The sequence below is a fragment of the Squalius cephalus genome (assembly GCF_949319135.1).
Source record: "Squalius cephalus genome assembly, chromosome: 2".
NCBI lineage: Eukaryota > Metazoa > Chordata > Actinopteri > Cypriniformes > Leuciscidae > Squalius > Squalius cephalus.
In genome coordinates this window covers 1,096,529-1,119,405 of record NC_137123.1, presented here as the reverse complement: position 1 = coordinate 1,119,405, position 22,877 = coordinate 1,096,529, and the positions used below count along the sequence as shown (strand labels likewise).

At 40.1% G+C, this 22,877-nt stretch overlaps 1 protein-coding gene across 1 annotated transcript in view; it reads left to right on the top strand.

Annotated features, from left to right (window-relative positions):
* Positions 1-4,835: 4,835 nt before the first annotated feature.
* LOC307154373 (NACHT, LRR and PYD domains-containing protein 1 homolog) overlaps positions 4,836-22,877 on the top strand; it is a 63,360-nt gene continuing 45,318 nt past the window's right edge. Inside the window, exons 1-4 of the mRNA XM_079864262.1 lie at positions 4,836-4,928; positions 6,303-6,428; positions 6,552-6,698; positions 9,676-11,517. Of these exons, the coding sequence (XP_079720388.1) occupies positions 6,403-6,428; positions 6,552-6,698; positions 9,676-11,517 (2,015 nt within the window). The 5' untranslated portion in view covers positions 4,836-4,928; positions 6,303-6,402. The remainder of the gene's footprint in view (positions 4,929-6,302; positions 6,429-6,551; positions 6,699-9,675; positions 11,518-22,877) is intronic.

Here is a 22,877-nt window from a genome sequence, read left to right as displayed (position 1 = left end):
GATTTCTCTCGGCACAGCTACTAGAAGACAGACGGGTTGCTCACGTCACATCTACGTCGTCAAGCTCAGTTTGAGTCTGCGCAGTCGCTCGACCATCAGGAAGTGAGAGCTTCTAATTGACTTCACTTTTCTCCGTTGAATCCAATGGGGTCGCTGTGTCCAGTTTATATACTGTCTATGACTCGGAGTTGTAACAGGAAGATTTAAGCACATCAAGAGCGTTAGATGAAGTGGCCGTAGACCTACAGTACAGTCAAGTGAGAGCAAATCTTCAAATGCATCATATTTTTGCCAGCGATGAAGATCTTTATTAGTTGAACATCTTCGTAAACTGTCTGTGAATGAATGATTCCACAGGAGTCAGGGCGATATATTCGATTTCATTTCACTTAGGGAATACATTTTACAACCAAACAGATTATTACGCCACGACACTAGAAAGTATGACATTACCCGTTTTTTGGACATATACATTAATTTACATTAAATATTAAGCTACCATTGTTCACAGTTTATGAACACCCGCCATCCCGCGGTATTGTGTGTATTGTTGCGCAGTGGCGTGCGAACTCGACTTGAAAACGAATGTCTTTGCCTGCCGTAGACACAGATAACCAGTTTAAACATGCTTGCAGAAATATACATTTGATTATGATTATATTTTGGAGAACAGTCAGAAGAAGATCCGTCGATGTACTTTTATTTGTTTTTGTTTTTGTGTGTTCAGATGTTCAGTAGCAGTCATGAGCGCGAGCACATGTGAAGAGTTTTTAACTCTTCTCTGTCAATACCTTTGAATGCAACACTCTGCAGATTCACTTTATTTCGACATTGTCTAATAATCCAAATGTAGTTGTATAAGTTACTATTATACAAACCAGAGGACAGGCAATGATTTTCGAGCTATACAGATGGCAGAAATAATGCTTGCGTCTCTCTTCTGTTTTTGTTGCAAAGATAGCTGATAATAATAGTCATTTAAATAAACAAAATCTAAATAATATCATTTTATATATATGACGACTTCAGATGCAAAAGCCTCTAAGTACCATCTGAAATTTTCTTCTAAAAGAGCATTTTTATCAAGCTTGTATGTTTATGTTCACATTTAAATGGCAATGAAAAGTAGCCTACCTATTAATTGTCATTAAAATGAAATTACTGAACTTAAATATACGAGCTTGATACAAATAATTGTTTTAGAAGAAAATTTCAGATGGCACTCAGAGGCTTTTGCATCATGAAGTCTTCATATATATATATACAGTATATATATAGGCCTATATGATCCGAAGTAACTAGTTACTCACTACTTGAGTAGTTTTTTCATTGGATACTTTTTTACTCTTACTCAAGTAACTATTGAGATTATTACTTTTACTTTTACTTTGAGTAAATATTTCTATAAGTACTTGTACTTTTACTTGAGTACAGTTTTTGGATACTCTACCCACCTCTGACCGTACGCCATCAGACCCAAGGTGGAAGAAGAAATCGATCGCTTACTGAAGGAAGGAATCATTTCACCTGTGCGATTCAGTGAATGGGTAACCCCGATCGTACCTGTAATAAAAAAAGGTGGCAATGTTAGGATCTGTGGTGATTTCCAGATAACCGTGAATCCAGCTCTGTGTGCAGAACATTATCCATTACCCCGGATTGAAGATCTGTTCGCGTCACTGGCTGGAGGACAAAGATTTAGCAAACTAGACCTTTGACATGCCTACCTGCAGATTCCTGTGCATGAAGAGTCACGTAAATATCTCACCATCACGACCCACAAGGGGATGTTTGTGTATAACAGATTACCCTTCGGCATCACTTCAGCTCCATCGATATTCCAACGAGTCATGGAACAAGTGCTACCGGAGTACATTGTTTTTTGGATGATACCCTGATCACAGGAAAAGATAATGCTCATCACTTAGCTAACCTGGAAGCTGTGTTGAGTCGGCTGGAGAAATGCGGACTTCGTGTGAAAAGAGAGAAGAGTGAGTTTTTCAAAACTTCAGTGGAGTGTTTGGGACACGTGATCGACGTATCAGGACTTCACAAGTCTCCAGACAAACTGTGCGCCATCGCCGAAGCACCAGCTCCTGTTAATGTTAACCAACTACGATCTTTTTTGGGACTGGTTAATTATTATGCAAGATTTGTGCCAAATATGGCCACAGTTCTTCACCCCCTGAATGCAATGTTACACAAGGAAGTAAAATGGATGTGGTCGCCAGAGTGTGAGAAAGCGTTCCAAGATGCTAAAACTCAGCTGTTAACACCCAGTGTACTCACACATTATGATCCAAGACTCCCAGTTCGCTTGGCCTGTGATGCTTCACCATACGGGGTGGGAGCCGTACTTTCCCACATGATGCCGGATGGGCGGGAAAGGCCCATAGCCTTCGCGTCCCGAACTCTGAGTAAACCTGAGCAAAACTATGCACAGCTAGAACGTGAAGCGCTAGGAATAATCTTTGGAGTAAGGAAGTTTCATACTTACCTGTATGGACGTCACTTCACATTATTAACAGACCATCGTCCGCTTACTACCATACTCCATCCGAACAAAGCAACTCCATCCATGGCTGCTGCAAGACTTCAGAGGTGGGCTCTTCTGCTAGCTGCACACAACTACACAATTCAATATAGGAGAGCTAATGACCATGGGAATGCTGACGGGTTATCGAGATTGCCACTGCCGGTACAACACAGAGACAGGAAAGATGCCGTGGACACTTACCTCATGAATAAAATGGAACCAGAGTAAGTAAAGGAACCAGAGCAGATCCGATCCTCTGTCGAGTGAAAGAGATGGTATCCACTGGATCATTTCCATCTACAAAAGACTGAGGCCATACCTCACAAGAAAGGAGGAACTCTCACTGATGCAGGACTGTCTGATGTGGGGACAGCGAGTAATCGTTCCATCAAATCTGAGACAACGAGTGTTGGAGGATTTAAACACAGGACATCCAGGTGTAGTGAAAATGAAAGCTCTAGCACGTAGCTACATCTGGTGGCCAAATATTGACTCACAAATTGAAGAGAAATCAAAGACATGCATGTCCGGTCAACAAAATCAGAAATCTCTGTGTCTCTCACCTCTGCATCCCTGGGCATGGCCAGAAGCTCCTTGGCAGCGAATTCACATCGACTTTGCTGGTCCATTCGAAGGACGGATGTTTCTGGTAGTTGTTGACGCACACTCAAAATGGCCAGAGGTCCATGTGATGGATTCGACAACTTCCTCCAAGTCAGTTCAAGTGCTGCGTGGTCTATTCAGTCGCTACGGTATACCGGAAACACTAGTTAGCGACAATGGCCCACAGTTTACTTCAGAGGAGTTTGGATGTTTTCTGAAATCCAATGGTGTTAAACACGTCCGCTCTGCACCATTCCACCCAGCCACCAACGGGCTAGCTGAGCGTTTCGTGCAGACTTTCAAACTCTCACTTAAAGCATCTGAAGAACCAGTATCATTACAGCAGAGATTAGACTCGTTCTTGTTACAGTACAGGAGTACACCGCATAGCACAACAAAAGAAGCACCTGCTATGTTATTCTGGCATCGCAGATTGAGGACACGGCTGGATCGACTGAAACCAGATCAAATGTTAGACTGTCATCCAGAAATTACAAAAAGCACGGAACAATTGTCAGCCGAAAATAGTACATCACCAACACTGGATGTTAAGGGGCAAGAATTGTCTTTAACAGCTAATGATACTGAACCAGATGTTCCAGATCAACATGTAACCAAGCTTGTTGACCCAGTTACTGTTTCTTCCCCAACTGGGAGAAGATTTCCCGTTAGAACCCGTAAACCACCTAACAGACTTGATCTGTAAAATGTGTAAATGTTCTATACACAGTTGTATATGTTAAAAGTGTTACATACTTTTGAGTAATTACTGAAGTTAACATTGCAAATAATATTGTTTGAGGGTGGGCTACTAATTGTTGGGTCCTAACTGTGATTTCCTAAGAAATAGAGGTTCTTATGTTAAAAAGAAAAACGGGGTAGACTGAGATAAGGAGGGAGAGATGTAATGTATTTGAGTTGTTACACTACCTGAGGGCCACTAGAGGCCACCCCCGTGCTGTTGGGTGTTGTTGTTGCAGTGTACTGAATAAACCAGTCGAAACAGTGCAGTCAGATCTCCGGGTTCCCTCGGGTGTATTCTGAAACACAAATAGAATAATATATGTTATTATAGCATATTGATGCATACATAACAATGTCGAAATAATGAGATATGTCGAAATAACAGATAATTATTATGTCGGAATAACGACTTAATATCTCGAAATAGAAAGTTTTCTTTTTTTTCATGCACCATTTCAGGGCTTCCACAGAGCACAGCCTGAATATAATTGATTCCAGAAATAATGTTTGGGGGTGCTGAAGCTACTGCTACTGCTAGCCCCTCGCTAGCGCCGCCCATGTCCACAACACGGAGTAAATGTAGATGTACATCGGCTCTTCCAGTCTCTGCACTGCTGGCTGCTCCAGTGTAACGGGAGAGAGGAGCCAGCGGGGTTAGGATGGTGTCCGGAGACTTTGCTATTTTACACATAATAATCCAATAGGATCACATTTCACAAAAATGAAATTGCACGTCACAATAACCCAGTGTCAATATTTTTTGAGACCCCCCAAAATTTCACATATCATGTTTTCAGGGGAGCCCATGTCTTATTTGCAAACAGGTGCATAGTTACTCAAAATAATCTGCACAGTTAAGGCGACAGAACATGTTGAACGCTCATGTTTTCTGATCAGGCACTGAATAGAGTGACAGACCAGAGGTCCTTCAGCGGCTGTCCCGCGCTCGAGCGCCTGATGATGACGTTCTGCTAGTTCAAGCTCTTCCGGTAGAGCCGAGAAGACGCGGGACGTTAAAAACCCTCACAAACGATCAAATGTCACGGTAAGTTCAGCCAGTCTTTATTTAATATCGTGTCATGTTATCATATCTGTGTTCATAAGACCATATGAAACATTTCTATTGAACTGAAACCAACACAAACTGGGCTATAGAAAGGATTGGATATCGAAAGTGAAAGTGTAGAGTAAAGGCTCTAAAAGTGTATGTGGGCCGGTGTAGCAGTCGATTCTGTTCCCTATCGGAATTCCTGTTCCCTTTATGCAATCATACTACAAATCATGCGTAGTTGCCGAGTTACCATGCGTACCATTAGAACTGAATACGAGCAAGAAGCACAACTGGATGTACGGGAAGCCAAAAGGTTAAAAAAAGGATTGTATTTTTTCCCGAAATTTAAGCGTTTTTTAATAGTTTTTATTTTTTATTAGAAGCGAGTTTTCCCCCATCTGTCAATTCAATCCAGATTATTTCTTTTCAAATTTAAAACGTTATACAGATTTCAATGTAATGTTTATTAAGGCTTTGACGCATGCGCTGTCAGCAGACACGGCTCGTTCAGGGGGAACAGGAATTCCGTTAGGGAACAGAATCGACTGCTACACCGCAATAATTCACATCATCCGATGTTCTTCAACTGGCTTCATTTGGGGGAAAGCAATGATGGACCGTCCCTCAGTGGCGCCAGTTCACTAACAGTCAAGCTATGGCGAGTTCATGACGTTATTTAATCTCACAATATTACGAGACAACATCAACTCAAGTCAGTCTAAAACGACAGATAAGAGCGAGACACGACTGCAGTCACGACATTAACCAACAGCACCAACCCATTTAAAGACCTAAACAATATATTATTAAACTTTTTTCATAAAATATATATTTTATATAAAATAATGTTCATAAATAATTTACATAAACTTAAACCTATATAACTCTTTTTTTTTTTTTGGATGTACTTATTCATTTTCTATTACTAGAATTTATGCGCTAAAATTAAAACAAAATTTGCTACAAATGATCAGATATATCGCTAAACCTTTTTTCTCAAAATGGTTTTTAAATGTAAAAGCTTAAATGTAAACCTGACAATATGAAGCGCTATTCCCTCGCTCTGACACTCCCTCAGGATTCGACATCAGAATGTCTGGGATTTTCTGATCTTTACCAGAATTATCATGTAAAGCAAAAGCGTAAGTCTAAGCTGTGTTTAGGTGAATTAACTAGCCGTCTGTTAAACTATAAGAGGAAATATATGTTTTAGTCCATTTCATTTATGACTGAATGATGCCTTTGTTGTGTTCATACACTGATGTTCGAACATGTGCTGAAAATAATCTTGAACACACTGTAAACCTCTGTGAATTAAAGCTGCTGAATGTGATATAAATGTAATGCTCTCAGTGTCTCCATATAAAGGGAAGATGCGAGTCTCTGAGAACGAGTGCAGCGTCTCCAGAACCCAGCAGTGAGTCTCTGAAGAGACACAGATCTATGAAGAATCCCACACATCCTGGAGATGGACTCAGTGACCTCTGACCCCAGGTGAGACACAATCCAGTGCTGGACACAATAGACCGACTCACACAACATCACAGATCATCTGAACTAATCATTTACATTTAATCCAGTGTAAAGATGTGTATAAATTATCATATCTTTTCTTAGTATCTCCAGGAAGAGGAAGAGATCTTCATCTCCAGAACCCAGCTGTGTGTCTCTGAAGAGTGACAGATCCATTCATCTTCCTCCTAAATTCAGTGATGAACCAGTGACCTCTGACCTCAGTGATGAACCAGCGACCTCTGACCTCAGGTGAGGATAAATGTGACCTAGACCTAAGGCCCTGTCCCAAATGGCGCACTTCATGCGGACTTTCGGTCTCGTGGACTTGAATTGCGTGTGCTCTCTGAGTCTACGAGTCTGTAGGCCGTCCCCATTCAGCATTTTACCGCTCTGAAGTGTGCTCAGCAGCGCCCCCTTTGTACCCTTGAAGAGGTCTTCCACGAAGCCCGCATAGAAGCAGGCTCCACGCACTTTAACTACCCACTACCCAGGAATCCTTGCCAATCAGACAACAGATGGGAGGAGACTTCACTCACGGATAACTAATTGTTGACATGCTGAGAAGAAAATATTACGTTTTTTATGACCTAAATGTACATTTTACCAGTTGTTACCTACAGTTTATACAAACATTATGGTCACCGACCAGTGGTTGATGTCTCAAACATAATAATAGCGCGTTTAATAATACGATCGCATTATGATTCATTAAATAAATAGAACTGAATGTCAGGGCTTTACTGAGTCATATGTAGGCCTAAACATAGTATGAATATTGAAACCTGTAAATTGAAAAAAAATTATGTTTAAATTATGTTTTAAAATTGTAATCTTAGTTCAAATGGAACATTATGTAGCCTATTATTAAGTACAACTGTATACATCATTTAAATAAGCATGATATATCTATTGTTTAATGCCCAGGTGATATGCACAATATCAAAATATAGAACTGTAAAGTTAGGCTGTGTAGTGGACATGCAGATAAGACGTCGTGGTGCAAAAATGTGATTTCTCCTGTCCAACAACAACCAGACTGTTATTTCCGGCGTGCCGATCGAGTCTGTCCCAAAAATACCTCTCAATGCGCCCTCGTGGACTCGCGCCGAGGGCCCTATAGGTCTGCACTACATGACGTCACCAAAGTGTGGACTCTGAGGAACACAAGTCCGGAGTGTGCCATTTGGGACAGGGCCTAAGACCAAAATGTGTAGTTGTTTTTGCAGAAAACACATGTAATCTAAAGTCATGTGTCGAAATTGAATCTGTGCATAAGTCACATGTTATTATTACAGGTATAAAGTGGCTTTACAGAGGACAATAGTGTTCATTTGAGTTATTTTGTCAATTATGGGATATTGGTTTTGTAAGATCGGCTCCACCGTTGAATGGCGCGTCTGAAGGGAGACGAGTCAACAATGGTGTAAAGTAGCCAGCTTTGCTTTAATTAATAAACTGTGCTCAACATAACAGCCATTACTGCACTAACGAGATGTTGCATCAGTGCTTGATGTGTTGTTTACGCTAAACTAAAGAACAGAAATGAACTCACTGAGTCACGTGTGCAATTAGACGTGCAGATATACAGCAATACGATATACATCGCAATAATGAACACGGTATTGCAATCATGGGAACTTCACAATACTGTGAATAATTACCCAGAATGCATTCTGAGAACACTTCTCCATCCGCTGTGTTAAACGGCTGCTGTGTGCTGCGTCACAGAGGCATGTGCACTCTGATGTGAACAACACCAACACGCATGAGAAGCGCATGGCGGATCGAGGGAAGGAGACGCAAACGCACTTCCACTTTCTGACAGTAGATGGCGCTGATGCAGCCGCAGAAATGCAGCCGTTACCCTGGGAACCCTGTACTCAAAGCTGGCTGCCATTCACACTTGTGTATTCACAATAGTGTTCATCACAGCACCAAATACTGACATGCTTAAAGATCTAATAGGATATTTCTTCTCAAACTTAAACATTTTTATATTTTAATCTGACCTCAAACATGCCCTAGATATTGATTGAAATCGGTCAGATTCTTTATTGACGACAGATAAATCATTATAATGTGTTGAGTTTAATAAAGACACGGAACTCTCTTCACGGTAAAACACAATGAACGAGCGTCACTCTTTTACTTTCGGTTTCAACAGCGTAATTCTCCTCAGGGAAAACCAGTCAAGGAAAACACATGCCAAGGCTCGACAGTAACGCTTGTCCGGGACACGGGTTTGAAGGGACAAGTGAGAGAGAATTGTACTTGCCCAACCGGACAAATGCCCTGATTAAAACACCAATATCAAAAAATGAAATTAAAAATAACAAGGGAATCACCAAAAACACGAGGATGATTCTGACTTTATTTCATTTAATGTAAGTGGCGACTGATAGCCTATAGTTGATCATAATATAAATGTCTTGCCGTGTTTCCCTACGTTTTAATTGTTAACATCCTAGTGTCTTATTCTAATTGAATGTATTGATCAAATTGAGGAATTTGAAATGAAAGATGAAGCATACAATTAATAAAATTAGGGAAAAATGCCCTTTATAAAGGTAAAAAAATTATTCCCATAAGAGTGTTTTCCAACAGTGATTTAATGAAACAATGACAATTTAAGTTTGAAGGGAGTAAAGCCTCTGTTTAGGCTATTAAGGAAATGTAATTTTGCCAAAAGAAGAACTTTTATTTTAAATAAATGTTCATTTTAAATTAGCGTACTTCAGTGTGCTATGTGTCCATATCATCATGCTTAACTCTGAGAATCTGAATAACTGTAATGTGATGATCAGATGCAGATTTCTAAATCAGAGAATATCATATTTTGGGCGGTTGGCGGGCGGATTATTTATTTTTAACAGCGGATTCGGGAGACTCAAAGTGCACCAGATTAATGAATTTATCTTTAAAATGTACAAAATGTTCTTCCGGGGGGGCATGACCCCTGACCCCCCGAGAGGTACCGACCTCCACCCACTAAAATACTGTGGGAAACACAGTAGGCTATATGATGGTCTACGGAAAATACTAATTTAATTATCTTACTATTAAAATACATGATCAGGATTTTACCTCCTCGTTTTGAGCCAGGAGAAACCCTGAATGTTGTTTATAAGGAGAATCTGTTAAACTGACTATGTTCATAAATGTGTTGCTGTTCCTTGAGTGTTTTATTCACAAACATGTTTTATGTGTGTATTTTGTTACCATTCAGAGATGATCAGACTGGAGTCCAGGATTCTCCTCAGCCAGTGAATGATGAACTACAGAGAGTCAAACACAGACACAAAGCCAGCATGAAGAACAAGTATGAGAGATTATTTGAGGGATTGAAACTCCAAGAGAATGAAACCCTCCTGAACAGGATCTACACACAGCTCTACATCATAGAGGGAGAGAGAGAAGGAGTGAATGAACAACATGAGGTTTTACAGATGGAGAAAACAGCCAGAACACAACACTCACAAGACACTCCAATCTACTGCAATGACATCTTTAAAGCCTCTCCTGAACCAGGACGCCAGGAGAAAGAGCAGATCAAGACTGTTCTCACTAAAGGCATCGCTGGAATCGGGAAAACCGTCTCTGTGCAGAAGTTCATTCTGGACTGGGCCGAGGGAAAAGACAATCAGGATGTAGATTTCATGTTTGTGCTTCCATTTCGAGAGCTGAACTTGATCCGAGATGATCAGTACAGTCTTCACAGACTTCTGCTGGACTTTCATCCTGAACTTCAAGATCTGGACTCAAAGATTTATGAGGAGTGTAAAGTTGTGTTCATCTTTGATGGTCTGGATGAAAGCAGAATCACACTGATGTTTTCAGGCAAAAAGAAAGTTTCTGATGTGACTGAGACTTCATCAGTGGGTGTGTTGATGTCAAAGCTCATGAAAGGAGATCTGCTTCCCTCGGCTCTCATCTGGATCACCTCCAGACCAGCAGCAGCCAATCAGATCCCCTCCAAATACATCCACCGTCTGACAGAGATTCAGGGATTCAATGAGCCTCAGAAGGAGGAATATTTCAGGAAGAGAATCAGTGACGAGCATCAAGCCAGCAGAATCATCTCACACATCAGAAGAGCAAGAAGCCTCCACATCATGTGCCACATACCCGTCTTCTGCTGGATCTCCTCCACTGTGCTTCAGAAGCTCCTGGAAGAAGATCTGAGTGCAGAAATCCCTCAAACTCTGACTGAAATGTACATCCACTTCCTGCTGATTCAGATCAACATGAGGAATCAGAAGTATGAAGAGAGAGATCCAGAGAAACTCCTGCAGTCCAACAGAGAAGTGATTGTGAAACTTGCTGGAGTGGCTTTCCATCAGCTGATGAAGGGCAATGTGATGTTCTATGAGGAGGACCTGATTGAGAGCGGCATAGACGTCACTGACGCCTCAGTGCATTCTGGGATTTGCACTGAGATCTTTAAGCAGGAATCTGTGATTCATCAGAGGAAAGTCTACAGCTTCATTCATCTGAGCGTTCAGGAGTTTCTCGCTGCTTTCTATGAGTTTTACTGCTATTTAATGAAGAACAAGGAACCACTGCAGCTTCTGGGTAAATTCAGGTCTGATGAAGTCTCTCTGTATGATCTACTAACAGCAGCAGTATATAAAGCCCTCAAGAGTGAGAATGGACGGCTGGATCTGTTCCTGCGGTTCCTGCTGGGCGTCTCACTGGAGTCCAATCAGAGACTCTTACAGGATCTACTGACACACACAGAGAACAGCTCAGAGAACATCAGAGAAACCACACAGTACATTAAAGACAAGATCAAAGATGCATATGATAGTCTCTCAGCGGATCAATCCATCAATCTGTTCCTCTGTCTGCTGGAAGTGAAAGATCAGACTCTGTCCAGAGAGATTCAGGAGTTTGTGAAATCAGACAAACACTCAGAGGAGGAACTCTCTCCTGGTCAATGCTCAACAATCTCCTACATGCTTCAGATCTCAGAGGAGGCGCTGGATGAGCTGAACACCATGAAATACAACACATCAGCTGAGGGGAGAAGAAGACTGATACCAGCTGTGGTCAACTGCAGGAAAGCTCTGTGAGTGTTTAATCATTAATAGCTAAAGAATCCTTTTAATAATGCATCTTACATCTTTACAGGGGTCATGACATTTTACATTATTTATTATATTCCCTGAGATTCACTTATACTAGTGGAGCCAAACTCAGTTCCCTAGAGCTCAGGTTTCCAAACTCTGGGTCGCCAGGATGAGTTAAGGAGAATGGAGTTACATTTAAAATATAATAAAAATAATCATTTCTTTTCATAAAGTCATAGTCTATAGGGCTGTATAAAAGGAATAAATATGCTAAATATATTTAACTTAAATAATCAACAGATTAACAAAAGAAAAGAGAAAGCTGTGTGACAGTATTCTGCTGAGTTTGGTTCATTTCTGTGAAGCGCTCCACAAACTAGTTGACGGGAAGGAAACCGAGACGACAGAAAACACATCCTGTTTGTTTATTTATTTTACAAAGCCACAGTGTTCTGGTTTATTGTGAGTGTACACAAATAAAATTAAATACTTAGCAGTTTCGAATAGAGATGCGCCGATCCGATACTCACTATCAAAATCTGATATTGTGCGTACACTATTCTGTGTTATTTTTAAGCCTCACAAAAGCTACAAAAACATTATAAAGAACCGTCAACTTTTTCGTGCACTATATTATAAGTGTTCTAAAGCCACTCCATAGTTTAATGTGATAAAGTGATTTAGTGATTAATATTGAAGTCGTTAGATTCAAGTAAGTGCTTCCCTCCGCTGCGGCTGTCAGTCATTCTCCATCCAGCACTCAAACAGCGCGGCGCGTTCGGTTACGGCAGTCAACATGATGAAACTTCTGTTAAGGGGCCCTCATACCTGACCCATTAGCCATGTAAACCATTAGCCATTGTCACTCAGTCACACCTGACACCCAGTGTTCCCACTACAAGCCCACTTTATACTGGGACCAGCCACCGGGGGCGATCGAGACACTTTGGCTTAACTTTGATGATGTTTTGCTGGAAAGTTTAATTTCATGCACGTGCATATGAACGCATGTTAACACACAACACATTTATCTTTTCCGAGCTGCAGTTTATAAACACCGTTGCCCTTTGCCGTTTATCACACGTAATAAATAGTTGTATTTCATTCTGCACATGGGATACGCATAAGCGCTTTGTGCCGCTCTGTATTGGAGCCTTTCATATTATAATACTTTTGGGCAATGAAAGATTATTAATAGCCTTTCTTGTTCTGTCCTATCTATAATATGTTGCTGCCTCATTAAACAGCTGCGCTAAACATTTAAAAGAAATGTCTTTTCATTTTACAGTATATATCATAAATATATTTACTTGTTTTTCATGAATGTATTTTACAACAATACAAAGAGCAATGAGTAACATTTTAACAGATTTAGTGCTACACTTTATATTACACTTTACACTTTTATTTGCTCTCCATCTCCAATAAATAATGTTTTCTCTAAATGTTTAGATTTTATTCAATTATTGTGCTCTCATGATTTTTCTAGAGTAACTTTTACTGCTGAAGTTTCAACTAATCTAGTTTATTATAGTATTTTGTCATAGATTACGATCATATAATTTTTTCATTTGTTGTTTTTCTTTATAATGATGTTTAACACACAAGAGTAATTATCAGTTCAACAAACAGAGGTATAGAAATTCTACATTGATTAAAAAGAAAACTGTGCTGATATCGGATCGGTATCGGCCGATACTCAGAATTTTTGGGATCGAATCGGTTCTGGAAAAATGGGATCGGTGCTTCCCTAGTTTCGAACAATCCTACTCTTATCTGTATGACCAAAATGATGGAGTATGTTTTTATGTTTCCTCTGTTCAATCGCGTCGGCGCCTCACGCGTGACCGGTCTTCATTTAGCTTTGCGTTGTGTGGGTTGATGAACGAGACTGGGCAACAGAAATTACTCTGGACAGATTTTATTCTGCATGAATAAAAAGACAAATGAATCAAAACAAGCTGGAATCTGTGGCCATCTCTTGCCATTGTATCATCAGCCTGTCAGTGATTATTTTAGTAAGGCAATATTTTAGCCAGAGCTTGCACACTCATGCTTAATGAACTCTCTTCAAAAATACAGGCTTCACATCCTTCACACAAACTTCATACAAGTATGAATAAGATTAAAGTGTATTAAAGAACAAAATTACATGTTTTAGTACAATAAACAAAACTCATATCAACTTTTTAGACGGAGCTTCAGCACAACTCGCCTCTCTTCAGTCGCGCTTATCTGAACCGAAGGAGAGCAACCAGAACCAGAACATAAGTATTAAAGGAGCCACGCGCCAAAATACCAAAATAAAATGGTCAACCTTACATATAAGATATTACACTGCTCAGTTTAAATAGTCAGTAATACCATTCGTGCCATCCAGAGCAGTGGTTCTCAACCTTTTTTGGGCCAGCGCCCCCTATGCAATATCCAGGTCCCTGAACGAAAACTTTGTGCATTTTAAAGTCATCAATCTGGTGCACTTTGAGAGTTCAAAATTAAAAGCTCCAACCCATATTCAGTAGGGGTGGAACGGTACGCATAAGTCACGGTTCGGTTCGTACCTTGGTTCAGAGGTCACGGTTCGGTACGATTTCGGTACAATGGAGGGAAAAGCAAAACACAAATGCAGAAGGCAACTTTTTTTTGAATCAGAGATTATTTTTTAGTTGATCATAACTAGAGATGAAATGGCATGAACATTTCATTTCATGGTTACAGTGACAAAACTGATCACGGTTATCACAGAATCCTGTTCAAAAAGTATAAATATACACAATGAAATCAATTCACCAAGTTTTATGTCGAAAACCAGCAAACAACAAATAAAAATATAGCTGCAAGCAGCAATTACCGGGGCCAAGCAGTATAAGACGACAAGACATGCCAACATGTCTGAAAGTGTCAGACCAACTGCAACAATGAGCAATTATAGACTTTAAAGAGGATTTTATGCAAAATGCCTGAAAAATCATAGAAACAATAATTAAAAATATGATTTTATGGATTATCACTTTCGACCAATAGGTGGCGCAGTTACAAAACTGATGTGATGTGGTCAGAGTGAAGTGACAATGACACATACAAAGTTTGGTGTCAATATGTCAAGGCATTGCAGAGATAAAGCCTGAATAGTGCTATTAGCATCATGCCTCAACTTTGCTGCTGCGCTATACGAAAACGGTTTCGTCTATCGACACGAAATCCATAACTTTTAGTCGGCACGGTCTGGAGATGATACGATTCGATTTTGGTGAAAATCGGACAAACGGTCTAGGAGGAGTTCGAAAAAGTAGGTTTTGACTGAACATCAAGATGGCGGACAGGAAGTTCGGCCAAATAAGGAAAACTTGGTATCTATGTTCTCGGCTTGACCCAAGGAATCTATTAAGACAAGTGGCATTTCAATAGACAGATTTATTCAAAAGTTATTAGCCTTTTTGGAAATTTTGTTATAACTTTTGACCACTAGGTGGCGCTGTTTCGAAATATTTTGAGTACCTTCAGGGGATGGTGCTGAAGGCACATTCTGAGTTTCGTAATATTACACCAATGCATTTGTTTAGTATAGCATTTTATTTCACAAAACTCTATTGAAATCAATGGGAATTTCATGTTTTGTTCTATTATAGCGCCACCAAGAGGCTCAGTCCCACCATTTTTTTTATGTGTCATCAGAGTGAGCCCATGCATATATGTGTCGATTTTGGTGCAATAATCTCAATTTGCTTCGGAAGTTATAGACATTTATATGAAAAAACACGTAAAAAATGACTGACACATGACTTTGATTGAATATTACTACCCCTAAACATCAATATTTTCACATTTGGGCATTAGCATATAGTTAACAAGCTATGATTCCAAACTTCTGACGGTGGTTTCGTCTCAATCGGACAAACGGTTTCGAAGATATAGCCTAATGTTTTTTAAGCGCTAAATCACAATGCTACACAAACCGTTAGGCGAAACCTAACATGTTTGGTATCGTTGGACTCGGCAACAATTCAGGAGTCCAATGAGATGAGTTTCGTGAAAATAAGTCGATCACACCCAAAGTTATAAGCATTTGAAAAAAAAAATTCACCACTAGGTGGCGCTGTTTCGAAACTTCTCACACTCCTTCAGGACATCGTGCTGATGACCCATACCAAGTTTCGTAACAATCCGTTCATGCGTTGTTAAAATACAGCATTTTAGCACAAAATTCAAAATGGCCGACAGTCAAATTGGCCGATATGGCAAAATTGGATATCAGTCGACTCGGCATGACGCCCTGAATCTATCAAGACCAATTTTATGATTTTTGGACAAACTGTTCAGAAGTTATAAGCAAAAATAGCCATTTTTCATATCTCCGGACCTGTAGGTGGCGCTGTGCCGAAACGCAGCATGTTGCCTCAGGTCATGCTTGTGAGTACATGTACCAAGTTTGGTCTGAATACGATAAACCGTTGCGGAGATACAGCCTTACGACTGTTTTTGCAAGCGCTACGTAAAATTTGTTCGAGCGTTTATCGAAAACGGTTTGACGAATCAACAAGATTTTAATAACTTTTTGTCACCCCTGCCTGAAGATGATCCGATTCAATTTTCGTGCAAATCGGACAAACCGTCTAGGACGAGTTCGAAAAAGTACCTTTTTAGGAAAATTCAAAATGGCGGCCATGTTTTTATGACGGAAAATGACGATATAGGGTGCAATCGAATCGTCATGAGCTCAGGAATCAGAGGAAAAAAGGATTTCGCTGATTGGCCTTACGGTTCAAAAGTTATTAGCAAAGTAAAAGTGAAACTTTGGACAGGTGGTGGCGCTAGAGGGAATGACTTAGACACACCAAAATTGGTGTACTTAATGTTGGGACTGTCCTCTATCAGAATGTCAAACCAAAACAACTTTCCCGCAATCGGTTCTATGGGCTGCCATAGACTCCCATGGCGGAAGAAGAAGAATAATAAATATAGCTGCAAGCAGCAATTATCGGGGCCAAGCGCAAGCAGATGACAGGATATGCCAAAATGGCTGAAGGTGTCAGACCAACTGCAACAATGAGCAATTAAAGACATTTAGAGAGGATTTTAGGCGAAATGGCTGAAAAATCATATAAAAAGTAATTCAGAATATGATTTAATGGATTATCACTTTCGACCAATAGGTGGAGCAGTTACAAAACTGATGTGATGTGGTCAGAGTGAAGTGACAATGACATATACAAAGTTTGGTGTCAATATTTCAAGGGATTTCAGAGATAAAGCCTGAATAGTGCTTTTGGCATCATGCCTCAACTTTGCTGCTGCGCTATACGAAAACGGTTCCGTCTATCGACACGAAATCCATAACTTTTAGTCGGCACAGTCTGGAGATGATACGATTCGATTTTGGTGAAAATCGGACAAACGGTCTAGGAGGAGTTCGAAAAAGTAGGTTTTGACTGAAAATCAAGATGGCGGACAGGAAGTTTGGCCAAATAAGGAAAACTTGGTATCTATGTTCTCGGCGTGAGCCAGGGAATCTATTAAGACCAGTGGCATTTCAATAGCCAGATGTATTCAAAAGTTATTAGCCTTTTTGGAAATTTTGTTATAACTTTTGACCACTAGGTGGCACTGTCTCGAAATATTTTGGGTACCTTCAGGGGATGGTGTTCATGGCACATTCTGAGTTTCGTAATATTAAACCAATGCATTTGTTTAGTATAGCATTTTATTTCACAAAACTGTATTGAAGTCAATGGGAATTTCATGTTTTGTTGTGTTATAGCGCCACCAAGAGGCTCAGTCACACCATTTTTTTTATGTGTCCTCAGAGTGAGCCCATACATATGTGTGTCGATTTTGGTGAAAATATCTCAATTCTCTTCAGAGTTATAGACATTTATATGAAAAAACACGTAAAAAATGACTGACACATGACTTTGATTGGAATTTACTACCCCTAAACAGCAATATTTTCGCATTTGGGCATTGGCGTATAGCTATCGACCTATGTTTCCAAACTTCTGACGGTGGTTTCGTCTCGATCGGACTAGCGGTTTCGAAGATATAGCCAAATGTTTTTTAAGCGCTAAATCACAACGCTACACAAACCGTAAGGCGAAACCTAGCATGTTTGGTATCGTGGGACTTGGCAACGATTCAGGAGTCTAATGAGATGAGTCTCGTGAAAATAAGTCGACCACACCCAAAGTTATAAGCATTTGGAAGCATTTGGGGAAAAAAATTCACCACTAGGTGGCACTGTTTCGAAACTTCTCAGGCTCCTTCAGGGCATCGTGCTGATGATCCATTCCGAGTTTTGTAACGATACGTTCACGCGTTCATAAAATACAGCATTTTAGCACATAATTCAAAATGGCCGACAGCCAAAATGGCTGATCTGGGAAAATTGGATATCAGTCGACTCGGCATGTTGCCCTGAATCTAACGAGACTGATTTTATGATTTTTGGACAAACCATTCAGAAGTTATAAGCAAAAACATCCATTTGTCATATCTCCGGACCAGTAGGTGGCACTGCGCCGAAATGCAGCATGTAGCCTCAGGTCATGCTTGTGATGACATGTACCAAGATTGGTCTGAATCTGATAAAGCGTTGCGGAGATACAGCCTTATGTCTGTTTTCGCAAGCGCTACGTAAAATTTCTTCGTGGGTTTATCGAAAACGGTTAAGAGAATCAACTTGAATTCCATAACTTTTTGTCGGCATGGTCTGGAGATGATCTGGTTCAAATTTCGTGAAAATCGGAGTAACGGCCTAGGAGGAGTTCGAAAAAGTAGGTTTTTCGGAAAATTCAAAATGGCGGAAAAATTTTCATGACGGAAAATGACGTCATAGGGTGCAATCGAATCGGCTTGAGCTAAGGAATCAGAGAAAAAAATAATTTTGTTTCTAGCCCATGTGGTTCAAAAGTTATTAGCATAAACATGAGTGCAACTTTGGACAGTTGGTGGCGCTAGAGGTAATGACTTGGAGACTCCAAATTTGCTATGCTGATAGGTCAGACCCTCCTCTATCAGTGTGCCAAATTTCATAACTTTCCCGCAAGCGGTTCTATGGGCTGCCATAGACTCCCAGTCGGAAAAATGAAGAATAATAATAAATATAGCTGCAAGCAGCAATTACCGGGGCCAAGCAGAATAAGACGACAAGACATGCCAACATGTCTGAAAGTGTCAGACCAACTGCAACAATGAGCAATTATAGACTTTAAAGAGGATTTTATGCAAAATGCCTGAAAAATCATAGAAACAATAATTAAAAATATGATTTTATGGATTATCACTTTCGACCAATAGGTGGCACAGTTACAAAACTGATGTGATGTGGTCAGAGTGAAGTGACAATGACACATACAAAGTTTGGTGTCAATATGTCAAGGCATTGCAGAGATAAAGCCTGAATAGTGCTATTAGCATCATGCCTCAACTTTGCTGCTGCGCTATACGAAAACGGTTTCGTCTGTCGACACGAAATCCATAACTTTTAGTCGGCACGGTCTGGAGATGATACGATTCGATTTTGGTGAAAATCGGACAAACGGTCTAGGAGGAGTTCGAAAAAGTAGGTTTTGAATGAAAATCAAGATGGCGGACAAGAAGTTTGACCAAATAAGGAAAATTTGGTATCTATGTTCTCGGCTTGACCCAAGGAATCTATTAAGACCAGTGGCATTTACATAGGCCGATGTATTCAAAAGTTATTAGCAGTATTGGAAATGTTGTTATAACTTTTGACCACTAGGTGGCGCTGTCTCTAAATATGTTGGGTACCTTCAGGGGATGGTGCTGATGGCACATTCTGAGTTTCGTAATATTACACCAATGCATTTGTTAAGTATAGCATTTTATTTCACAAAACTGCATTGAAGTCAATGGGAATTTCATGTTTTGTTCTATTATAGCGCCACCAAGAGGCTCAGTCCCACCATTTTTTTTATGTGTCCTCAGAGTGAGCCCATACATATATGTGTCGATTTTGGTGCAAAAATCTCAATTTGCTTCGGAGTTATAGACATTTATATGAAAAAACACGTAAAAAATGACTGACACATGACTTTGTTTGGAATTTACTACCCCTAAACATCAATATTTTCGCATTTGGGCATTGGCGTATAGCTATCGACCTATGTTTCCAAACTTCTGACGGTGGTTTCATCTCGATCGGACTAGCGGTTTCAAAGATATAGCCAAATGTTTTTTAAGCGCTAAATCACAACGCTACACAAACCGTAAGGCGAAACCTAGCATGTTTGGTATCATAGGACTCGGCAACGATTCAGGAGTCTAAAAAGATGAGTTTCGTGAAAATAAGTCGACCACACCCAAAGTTATAAGCATTTGAAAAAAAAAATTCACCACTAGGTGGCGCTGTTTCGAAACTTCTCAGGCTCATTCAAGGCATTGTGCTGATGACCCATACCACGTTTCGTAACAATCTGTTCATGCGTTCTTAAAATACAGCATTTTAGCACAAAATTCAAAATGGCCGACAGTCAAAATGGCCGATATGGTAATATTGGATATCAGTCGACTCTGCATGTTACCCTGAATCTAACGAGACCAATTTTATGATTTTTGGACAAACTGTTCAGAAGTTATAAGCAAAAATAGCCATTTTTCATATCTCCGGACCAGTAGGTGGCGCTGCGCCGAAACACAGCATGTAGCCTCAGGTCATGCTTGTGATGACATGTACCAAGTTTGGTCTGAATCCGATAAAGCGTTGCGGAGATACGGCCTTACATCTGTTTTCGCAAGCGCTACGTAAAATGTATTCGTGGGTTTATCGAAAACTGTTAAGCGAATCAACTTGAATTCCATAACTTTTTGTCAGCATGGTCTGTAGATGATCTGGTTCAATTTTCGTGCAAATCGGACAAACCGTCTAGGACGAGTTCGAAAAAGTAGCTTTTTAGATAAATTCAAAATGGCGGCCATATTGTTATGACAGAAATGATGTCATAGGGTGCAATCGAATTGGCATGAGCTCAGGAATCAGAGAGAAAAATAATTTTGTTGATTGGCCTTACGGTTCAAAAGTTATTAGCAAAATAAAAGTGAAACTTTGGACAGGTGGTGGCGCTAGAGGGAATGTCTTAGACACACCAAAATTGGTGTATTTAATGTTGGGACTGTCCTCTATCAGAATGTCAAACCAAAACAACTTTCCCGCATTCGGTTCTATGGGCTGCCATAGACTCCCAGTTGGAAGAAGGAAGAATAATAATAATAAGAACGGGAACAGATACAATAGGTGCCTACGCACCTTCGGTGCTTGGCCCCTAAATATAGCTGCAAGCAGCAATTACCGGGGCCAAGCAGAATAAGACGACAAGACATGCCAACATTGCTGAAAGTGTCAGATCAACTGCAACAATTAGCAATTAAAGACATTTAAAGAAGATTTTAGGCGAAATGCCTGAAAAATCATATAAACAGTAATTAAAAATATGATTTAATGGATTATCACTTTCGACCAATAGGTGGCGCAGTTACAAAACTGATGTGATGTGGTCAGAGTGAAGTGACAATGACACATACAAAGTTTGGTGTCAATATGTCAAGGCATTGCAGAGATAAAGCCTGAATAATGCTTTTAGCATCATGCCTCAACTTTGCTGCTGCGCTATACGAAAACGGTTTCGTCAATCGACACGAAATCCATAACTTTCAGTCGGCACAGTCTGGAGATGATATGATTCGATTTTGGTGAAAATCGGACAATCGGTGTAGGAGGAGTTCGAAAAAGTAGGTTTTGAATGAAAATAGCATTTTATTTCACAAAACTCTATTGAAGTCAATGGGAATTTCATGTTTTGTTCTATTATAGCGCCACCAAGAGGCTCAGTCCCACAATTTTTTTTACGTGTCCTCAGAGTGAGCCCATACATATGTGTGTCAGTTTTGGTGAAAATATCTCAATTCGCTTCAGAGTTATAGGCATTTATATGAAAAAACACGTAAAAAATGACTGACACATGACTTTGTTTGGAATTTACTACCCCTAAACATCAATATTTTCGCATTTGGGCATTGGCGTATAGCTATCGACCTATGTTTCCAAACTTCTGACGGTGGTTTCGTCTCGATCGGACTAGCGGTTTCGAAGATATAGCCAAATGTTTTTTAAGCGCTAAATCACAACGCTACACAAACCGTAAGGCGAAACCTAGCATGTTTGGTATCATAGGACTCGGCAATGATTCAGGAGTCTAAAAAGATGAGTTTCGTGAAAATAAGTTGACCACACCCAAAGTTATAAGCATTTGAAAAAAAAAAATTCACCACTAGGTGGCGCTGTTTCGAAACTTCTCACGCTCCTTCAGGACATCGGGCTGATGACCCATACCAAGTTCCGTAACAATCCGTTCATGTGTTCTTAAAATACAGCATTTTAGCACAAAATTCAAAATGGCCGACAGCCAAAATGGCCGATATGGTAATATTGGATATCAGTGGACTCGGCATGTTACCCTGAATCTAACGAGACCAATTTTATGATTTTTGGACAAACTGTTCAGAAGTTATAAGCAAAAATAGCCATTTTTCATATCTTCGGACCAGTAGGTGGCGCTGCGCCGAAACACAGCATGTAGCCTCAGGTCATGCTTGTGATGACATGTACCAACTTTGGTCTGAATCTGATAAAGCGTTGCGGAGATACGGCTTTACATCTGTTTTCGCAAGCGCTACGTAAAATTTATTCGTGGGTTTATCGAAAACTGTTAAGCGAATCAACTTGAATTCCATAACTTTTTGTCAGCATGGTCTGTAGATGATCTGGTTTAATTTTCGTGCAAATCGGACAAACCGTCTAGGACGAGTTCGAAAAAGTAGCTTTTTAGATAAATTCAAAATGGCGGCCATATTGTTATGACGGAAATGACGTCATAGGGTGCAATCGAATTGGCATGAGCTCAGAAATCAGAGAGAAAAAGAATTTTGTTGATTGGCCTTACGGTTCAAAAGTTATTAGCAAAATAAAAGTGAAACTTTGGACAGGTGGTGGCGCTAGAGGGAATGACTTAGACACACCAAAATTGGTGTATTTAATGTTGGGACTGTCCTCTATCAGAATGTCAAACCAAAACAACTTTCCCGCATTCGGTTCTATGGGCTGCCATAGACTCCCAGTTGGAAGAAGGAAGAATAATAATAATAAGAACGGGAACAGATACAATAGGTGCCTCCGCACCTTCGGTGCTTGGCCCCTAAATATAGCTGCAAGCAGCAATTACCGGGGCCAAGCAGAATAAGACGACAAGACATGCCAACATTGCTGAAAGTGTCAGACCAACTGCGACAATGAGCAATTATAGACTTTAAAGAGGATTTTATGCAAAATGCCTGAAAAATCATAGAA